The 8,998-nt window shown below is 45.0% G+C and overlaps 2 protein-coding genes and 1 long non-coding RNA gene across 3 annotated transcripts; all 3 read left to right on the top strand.

Annotated features, from left to right (window-relative positions):
* The first annotated feature begins 3,370 nt into the window (after window positions 1–3,370).
* Window positions 3,371–4,279, top strand: LOC147958151 (uncharacterized). The gene is made up of 2 exons (XM_087531976.1): window positions 3,371–3,688; window positions 4,013–4,279. The coding sequence occupies exons 1-2, from the start codon at window positions 3,371–3,373 to the stop codon at window positions 4,277–4,279; spliced, it is 585 nt and encodes a 194-aa protein (XP_087388102.1).
* A 21-nt stretch (window positions 4,280–4,300) lies between these two features.
* LOC147958150 (zinc finger BED domain-containing protein RICESLEEPER 2-like) lies at window positions 4,301–6,007 on the top strand. Its single transcript, XM_087531975.1, has 2 exons — window positions 4,301–5,069; window positions 5,400–6,007. The coding sequence occupies exons 1-2, from the start codon at window positions 4,379–4,381 to the stop codon at window positions 6,005–6,007; spliced, it is 1,299 nt and encodes a 432-aa protein (XP_087388101.1). The 5' UTR covers window positions 4,301–4,378.
* A 23-nt stretch (window positions 6,008–6,030) lies between these two features.
* LOC147958149 (uncharacterized) lies at window positions 6,031–6,732 on the top strand. Its single transcript, XR_015611424.1, has 3 exons — window positions 6,031–6,132; window positions 6,203–6,282; window positions 6,362–6,732. It is a non-coding gene; the product is annotated as an uncharacterized LOC147958149 (long non-coding RNA).
* The last annotated feature ends 2,266 nt before the right edge of the window (window positions 6,733–8,998 follow it).

Below are 8,998 nucleotides of genomic sequence, written 5' to 3'. Positions count from 1 at the left end.
TCTGGCCAGATCAAGGAGGACAAGCAGCAATCATATCTTTGTCTTGGCGTGAGAGGAACCCTAGGACCGTCGCCTTTATTAGGCAGAACAACATCCCCCACGCCGTCGCCCACCGGCTCTCAACAGCAGGACGGAGATCTGAGCAGACACCACCGTCACCACCCGCACCACACGGAGATGATGGGCTTAGCCACGCCGAGTCTCGCCAAGCTTGCTGAAGAAGACCAGGACCACCACCTCGGCATCTTTCTCCGTCGTGTGCACCTCGACATCAAGGGCCGCTGATCTACAGTAGCCGGAGATCCCGCCACGTGGGGATGAAAGGCCTGTGCCGCCACCCGCCGTGCGAGGAGATGAAGGCCGACCGCCGTTGTCAGCCACGCAGGTGACTTCCACCGGCAGCGGCAGGGAACAGAGGTGGAGGGGTTGGGGGCGGCGGTGGCGGTTGAGATCTGGATCTTCAGTTTCTTTAGATTTCTTAATGAGCTTATCTCTTGGAACACTCATAGGTCCTTTTTTTTCTCTATATGGCATACTGAATATCATGTCAAAGCAATCAATGACCTACAACAATGTAACACCAAAATCAACCTTGCCGTTGGCAACACCCGATGTAGGCAATTGCCGGATAATGCATCCAACAAAGGAAGGACAAGTAAGACCGCCTCATTACTTGAAGATCACCACCAAAATCAAAATCACCCCTCCCAGCGCCGACTAAGAGCAAGTACAATAAGGTGATGCAGATAGGTTGTAAGATTTAAAATAGTATATTTTTACTTAGTTGGAGGAAAGAGAAAAGAAGCGGGCTATAGATTAACTGCCCACTGCAGCTGCTTCTAGACATAATGTGAAAGAGTGAGGCGGGCCATGTATCAGTAACATACTACATATTTGTATCTAACTATTGTACTTACCGACTATATGATTGGCTATAGATAACGTGACAACATTATATAACTAGCAGCTGACTATACTATTAACCATGCTTTAAGAAGAAGTCCAGTGCCTCAATGGCCGAGATGGGCACGTGTGCACCATAGACCCAAAAATCTGGAATCTCTGATCCTATGCATTGTTTGTGCACGATTCTTGCATGAACGTCGTCATGCAAAGAAAAACCACGTCCGACCGAACACGCAACCAAGCAAAGCCTATAGTCACAACCACGACGGATATCTTGGTTCCCTCAGTCACTGAGTGCAAACTCATTACCGAGCTGACCTAGATCGACCGCATGAGGCACTGTAAAACAAGATTAAACCCATGCATCAAACATTGTTTAATCTCTAGATCTACCATCGAATGCACCGATGCGTCAGTGTCAAGCACTCTAACGCTTTGCATCGACGTGGGAACACAACGTACCTACAAGGCTGGAACCAATCTCATCTACAAGTGACCTGACCACGCCGTGGCCAGTACATGTTGCCGAACCAAGAGGGACAGTCACTAAGAGACGCGGTTTTGAAATGAACTCGACTAGATACAGAAATCCAAAGCCAGAAATGCACCCGCACTATTTGAAGCATGACTGCCATGCCAGCAGGCCGACCCAGAGATTCATTGATCTGCGCGGACCTGCTCGCCCCGAGGCCCCAACACCGCCCCCTTTCAACCACCGCTCCACGAGATGAAAGCGGAGGTCTCCTGCCGGCGCCATCTGCCACACGGGATTTGCCCGCCAGCGACCACTATCAGCAGGCAAGGGAGAGACCGACAACAAGAATGTTGGGCTCCGCCCCTATTGCCCGCTTGGAGCGACCCTGACGGGAAGGGAGTTCTCGATTTTCCCTATCACAATCTTGCCTAGATTGTGCAAATTTCATTGTCAACCTTGGAAAACAGAGAATAGATTACTGCTACCACACAGTGCTGTAAACTATATTTGCGACATGCTAAGCATTAAAATTCTGATGTCTCCTACTCTCAAGCTGATCTCCCTTAGTTTTTTCTTGCATTGGTTTTGCCAAAGGCTGGTACTATGAAGGAAAGGTGCTAAAACTCAGTGACATATGAAGACTCATGAAGTAGGGAGAGAACACACTTCATTGGTGGCCATATTTATATGAAGGGTTAACGACACATGATGTGGCTACCAGAGACATTTATATCGGCACGAGGAATTTCTGCACACAATTTCTTCATAAATATGGATATCCAAGCCTAGAAGATCTTATCATCAAATAAGCAAGATCCTTGGTCACAAATATTTTTTCGAGGGTGAAACTAATTACAAATTACAGGGCATGCTAGGTCATGAGAAGTGTTACTGCATCAAAGACAAGGCAGCAACCTTTATCACTTGGTTGGTATTGTATTAGTTGAATTCTATGTAGGTCAAATATAATGGTTTTATTCAACGGCGAATCTACTAGGGGGATTTAACAGGCTCGACCCCCCCCCCCCCCCCCCCCCCTCCAGCGATGCAATTTTTTTACCACCACCCTTAAGGGCCCAGCCTAGCCTAGCTAAATATTACACTTTAGCCCAGCCCGACACCACATGTCCGCCCGCACCAAGCAAGCTCGTTCCATCCCCTCGTTCCAGAGCGAGACAAAGGCAAAGACCACACGTTCGCGAGCCGCCCCCACCCGCCATGTCTCTTGTGCCCTAGCCACCGCCGGACGCCAGAATCTCTTCATCGCGTGCTCATCCCAACCAACCCCAGTCTCCAACGATGGTGCTCATTCCCAACGCCTAGGACTGGACGTACGAGCGAGCTTTCCGGCTCGGCCCGAAACTCGCTACAGCTCGGCCCATTACAGCTCGGCTCGACAGGTTAAATGAGCGGGCCCAGTTCTGAAAACAGGCCCGATTCGCGAGCGAGCCGAGCCGAGTTTCGGCCGGTCCAGCTCGGTGACTCGCTTGCAGCCCAGCCCAATCCATCCTCAATCTCCATCGCTCGCAGCCTCGCACGCATTAGGGCACGAGAGACGAAGAGACAGCGCCGCCTCGCCGCTTTCTCTGCTCTGCCTTCCCCTCGCCCCTTTCTCTCCCCTGCGCCGCAAAGCTGGATGCATGGATGCATGGATGGATCGATGGATGTAGTCATGTAGATGTAGGGCTAGATGGATGGATCATGGATGGATGTATTATAGCCTGTAGAGCTAGATGTAGCAGATCCGGATGGATGGATCATGGATGGATGGAGTTGTAGGGTAGAATGGATGGATAGATCAAAATTTTCATTGATTCCATGTGTAATTAGTTTTCTGCTGTTGATGATCTACTTGATGTAGCATAGCAGCTTGAAAAAAAATCTACTTGCTTGGAAAATTACATTGACTCCATATGTAATTAGTTTACTGTTGTTGATGATTGACTGTTTGTTTTTTGCTCATGTGTGCAGACGCCTATCGTCGCAACAATGGACAAGGAAAAGGGGAAGGCGAATGGGAAAGAGAAGGAGAAAGAGAAGACCTTGGACTCCATTATGAAGAGCAAGGTGCTGGTCTCGCGGATGCAGAAGGGGAATGGGAAGGGCAATGCAACAGCTACTATGCGGCTGCCGAGGAAGCTCGCAAATGATTGCAGCAATACCCCAATCGCTGAGTTGTTGTATAGGGTAAAAAAGAAACCTCCCCCTCGACGTCTCCCTGACCCCACCGACGTTGGTGTGCGTGCCGCAATCACCGCTGCCTCCGGCTCCGCAAACTACTATGAGAGGGAGGCTACATCTTCCCAGGTATGTATATGCTAAATATATATTTGTGCAATCTCATGTATGTGCTGTTTTTGCTTTTTGAAAGTCAAATTTATGTGTGCCCATGCTCATATGTGTTGTTTTTGGTACCCAAATGTCAAATATATGTTTGTGCAAGCTCATGTATGTGCTCTTTTTGGTATCCAAATGTCAAATATATGTTTGTGCAAGCTCATGTGTGTGCTGTTTTTGCTATCTAAAAGTCAAATATATGTTTGTGCAAGCTCATGGGTGTGCTGTTTTTGTTATACAAAAGTCAAATATATGTGTGTCCAAGCTCATGTGTGTGTTGTTTTTGTGTGCTAGGCAATGGAGCATGATAAGCAAGCGGAGGAGGATCATGAAGAGATGGAAGAGGATGAGGAGGAGGACAAGGAAGAGCAAGATACTTTGTTTGAGGTGCCGCCCGGGGCTGGTGACAAATCAGATTCGGATGGGTTTGTGGATAGTGAAGAAGAAGCCTTCGAAGGTGATGACATGTCCGAGGATGGTCTAGGCCTTGGTCCTACGCCTCAAGAGCAAGAAACCGTACTTCTTAGTTCGAGTGAGGATGAAGCAAGAAAAGTGCAATGAAAGAATGCCAAGACGCGAAAAGGTCAAGCTCCTTCGAGGTTGAGGTCGGCGGTTTGGACCTTCTTTCATAAGGTAGAGGTGCCATCGAAAGAAGGTTTGATGGAGTTGAAGGCACAATGTAATTATTGTGACAATCAATATGCATATGTCCAAGGTGGAAGCACCTCATCCATGGGAATACATATGGACACATGTAAGAATTACAAGGACAAGGTTAATAGGGATCTCATCCAAGCTACTCTATTTTTTAGAAAAACCAATGCAACAACAAGTGGTCCAGATGTCCAATTCATTGAGTATGATAAGGACCTCATAAAGGAGGTCATGGCAAAGATGATTTGCGTCCATGAGTACTCATTTAGAATGGTTGAACATAAATGGTTCAATATTCTCATGAAGTGCTTGAATCCAAACTATCAACCCATTGGAAGGAAGGCAATAAGAGCTGAATGCATGAGGGTTTTCAAGAAAGAAAGGGAGTTGCTTCAAGTTTCACTAAAGGATGTGGACTTCATTAGTCTGACAACCGACTTGTGGACTAGCAACCAGACCATATCATATATGTGTGTGGTTGCACACTTTATAGATAAGGATTGGAAGATGCAAACACGTGTTCTTTCTTTCATAGATTTGGATCCTCCTCACTCCGGGCATGTGATTTCAGATGCTATCTATGAGTGTGTGACTGAATGGAAGATAGAGAAGAAAATTATATCCATCACACTAGACAATGCTTCAAACAATGATGTTGCGGTCAGAGGTTTGAAGGCAAAGTTTGCTGTTCGGAGAGGTATATACTTGCTGTTTTTGTTGTACATATGTTCATATACTTGCTGTTTTGGTTGAATATATGGTCATATTCTTGCTGTTTTTGTAGTACATATGCTTTGTTTGTCCATCACACTAGACAATGCTTGAAATATATGGTTATATGCTTGCTGTTTTTGTTGTACATATGTTCATATACTTGCTGTTTTGGTTGAATATATGGTCATATTCTTGTTGTTTTTGTAGTACATATGCTTTGTTTGTACAAATAATGATATTTTGGTTTAACACATGCTCATATGTGTGCTGTTTTGGTTGAATATATTGTCATATGCTTGCTGTTTTTTTGTAGGTACGGACTTTGAAGCCAAATATTTCCATGTCCGTTGTTGTGCACACATTATCAACTTGGTGGTGCAAGATGGGACAACCATCATGGCCCCTTTGATAGAGAATTTGAGAGAGACGGTTAAGTATTTCAAGAAGTCACCGAGTCGCCTCCACAAGTTTGTTGAGACTTGCAAAATATTGGGTGTTGAGGTTGGCAACCATTTGCATCTTGATTGTGTCACGCGGTGGAGTTCAACGTACCAGATGCTTGATACAGCCTGCCCGTATAGGGAAGCCTTGTCCTCTTATGCAGCTTCAAATGCCAACTATCAATGGGAGCCGGAAAAAGAAGAATGGGACAAGTTTGAAGTTATTAAGCCATTGCTCCTCTCTTTATCTCGTGTGACAACTGCGTTTTCAGGGCAATTATATCCCACCTCCAACATATTCTACCCTCACATTGTCAGCATCAAGATTGCTTTGAGAAAAACCATGGCTCATGATGATGAATGCTACAAGAAAATGGGTGATGCAATGATGGATAAATTTGACAAGTATTGGGATGAGCCGAACAATGTCATGGTATGTCTACTTGTTACATTGGATGTTAACTTGTCATCCTATCCTTGAACTTAGATATGTCTACTTGTGTGGTTTTAGATGACTACAGGAGTTCTCTGAAACCAGAAATGGTGGAAGCCTTGGTGTGCGGTGCTAGTTATATCAAAGGTTCTCACAAGGACTTCAATGTGGTGGTATGACTCCTATCTTTTCTTCTATGGTTTCTGTCTATTTCTTGTATGTGGCTAACTTCCAAATAATTAGGAGAGAGATGAAGATGAGGAGGACGATGTTGAGAATATCAAGTTGCCCAAGATTGTTGATGTGGGGGATAACAACAATTGGTAACTATTCTTTTGACATGTTTCAGTTTTCATATCTTTACATGATCCCAATATGTTTCCAAATTTGTGTTACATGTAGATAATCGTCATGTTGGTGTTGCTCTTGCTACTTTGAAGATGGATGTCTACATGATCTTGTCATGTGGATTGTTGAGGGCAACGTGATCGTCTCGAGCCATTTCTTTTGTTGTCATGAACTTCGAATTATGTGTTTGTTGTGATGAAGTTTGGATTATGTGTTTGTTGTGATGAACTACGGTCCTTGAATGATGTTGCATTGAACCATGCACTTTTAACGATGTTGTTGTGAACTAGTGATGAACTATGAACTTGGTATTATGTAGTTTTCGCTAGTCATTGTTTCGCTGTCAACATTTTCTCAGTTTTTATGTCAAAGTGGTAAGTTTTGTGCTATGCAAAATTTCTTCGTGTGGCTGTCAATATTTGATGCTTTGCTGTGTAAAGTTCAAAGCAAGTGTTGTCCAAAAATAGAAATGCTGGTGAATTCTTTCTCTCATATCTATTCCATTATTACAATTTTGGTAGAAGAATTCATAGACGAAAGCTTATTTTTCATTACTATGACCTTTTGTTAAAACAATAGACTGCTGAATGTTCCACTTTTAGCAATATAAACTGTTTGTTTTTCAAAATATGGGTTTAATTGCTACAAAAAAATCAAGACTGGACTATATACAGAGGTTCTGTACTCCTGGGGGCAAATGGCTTTCGAGCCGGCTCGGTTTGAGCCGAGCCATAGCTGAAGCGAGCCGAGCCGCCTGAAGTCGGCTCATTGGCTGAGCGAGCCGAGCCGAGCCGAGCCGCTCCAGAGCGAGCCAAAGCCAGGCTCGGATCAAGCTCGGCTCGGCTCGGCTCGTGTCCAGTCCTACCAACGGCTGCTCATCACCCCCCAACACCGCACCCAGTGTCATGCCCGTCTGATCCGGCGGCAACGGCGAGGCCGTGGATTTGGGGGCTTGGTCGGCCTCTTGCTCGCCAGCGACCAACATCTGGTCAACATGTCCAGGCTCCGGCGTAGTTCAGCCGGTGCCACCGTCGCTGCTCTGCTCTGCAAGTCTGAAGGTTGATTCACTTGATTTAGTTTCAGTTTTTTTTCCAGATTTTTAGACTTAGGTAGCTGCCTAGCTATATACTGTAGTAAATTGTTTAACTACCAATTGATTAATGATTCATAGTAGCTAGATGTACAATGGCTGTTATTGGTGATTGTAACATCCAAAAATTAATCCATGTATCCATATTTATTCTTGCTTTTTGAAATGAAGAGAAAGAGGACTTTGCACAGTTGGTATGTAAGCAATTCAAACGCATCCCTGCTACCTCTTGAGCTTGCGTTGAATTTCCCCGAAGAGGAAGGGATGATGCAGCAAAGTAGCGTAAGTATTTCCCTTAGTTTTTGAGAACCAAGGTATCAATCCAGTAGGAGGCCACGCTCAAGTCCCTCGTACCTGCACAAAACGATAGCTACTCGCAACCAACGCGATTAGGGGTTGTCAATCCCTTCACGGTCACTTACGAGAGTGAGATCTGATAGATATAATATTTTTGGTATAGAGATGCAAAGTAAAAAGTAAAGGCAAAGTAAAAAAGAAAAGCAAGATTAAAGTGATGGAGATTGATATGATGAGAATAGACCCGGGGGCCATAGGTTTCACTAGTGGCTTCTCTCAAGAACATAAGTATTCTACGGTGGGTGAACAAATTACTGTTTAGCAATTCACAGAATTGAGCATAGTTATGAGAATATCTAGGCATGATCATGTATATAGGCATCACGTCCGTGCCAAGTAGACCGAAACAATTCTGCATCTACTACTATTACTCCACTCATCGACCGTTATCCAGCATGCATCTAGAGTATTAAGTTAAAAACAGAGTAATGCCTTAAGCAAGATGACATGATGTAGAGAGATAAATTCATGCAATATGAAATAGACCTCATCTTGTTATCCTCGATGGCAATGATACAATACGTGCCTTGCTGCCCCTTCTATCACTGGGAAAGGACACCGCAAGATCGAACCCAAAGCTAAGCACTTCTCCCATGGCAAGAACTACCAATCTAGTTGGCCAAACCAAACGGATAATTCGAAGAGACTTGCAAAGATAACCAATCATACATAAAAGAATTCAGAGAAGATTCAAATATTATTCATAAATAGACTTGATCATAAACCCACAATTCATCGGTCTCAACAAACACACCGCAAAAAGAAGAAGATTACATCGAATAGATCTCCACAAGAGAGGGGGAGAACTTTGTATTGAGATCCAAAAAGAGAGAAGAAGCCATCTAGCTACTAACTATGGACCCGAAGGTCTGAGGTAAACTACTCACACTTCATCGGAGAGGCTATGATGATGTAGAAGCCCTCCGTGATGACGGCCCTCTCCGGCGGAGCTCCGGAACAGGCTCCAAGATGGGATCTCGTGGATACAGAAAGTTGCGGCGGTGGAATTAGGTTTTTGGCTCCTGTTCTGATTGTTTGGGGGTACGTAGGTATATATAGGAGGAAGGAGTACGTCGGTGGAGCACCGAGGGGCCCACGAGGCAGGGGGCGCGCCCTAGGGGGGGCGCCCCCACCCTCGTGACCGCCTCTTTTACTCCTTGGAGTAGGGTCCAAGTCTCCTGGATCACGTTCGGTGAGAAAATCACGTTCCCGAAGGTTTTATTCCGTTTGGACTCCGTTTGATA

This window comes from Triticum urartu, chromosome 7A (assembly GCF_056163025.1).
Source record: "Triticum urartu cultivar PI428250 chromosome 7A, HENAU_Tu73, whole genome shotgun sequence".
NCBI lineage: Eukaryota > Viridiplantae > Streptophyta > Magnoliopsida > Poales > Poaceae > Triticum > Triticum urartu.
This window is presented reverse-complemented; position numbering and strand designations above follow the sequence as displayed.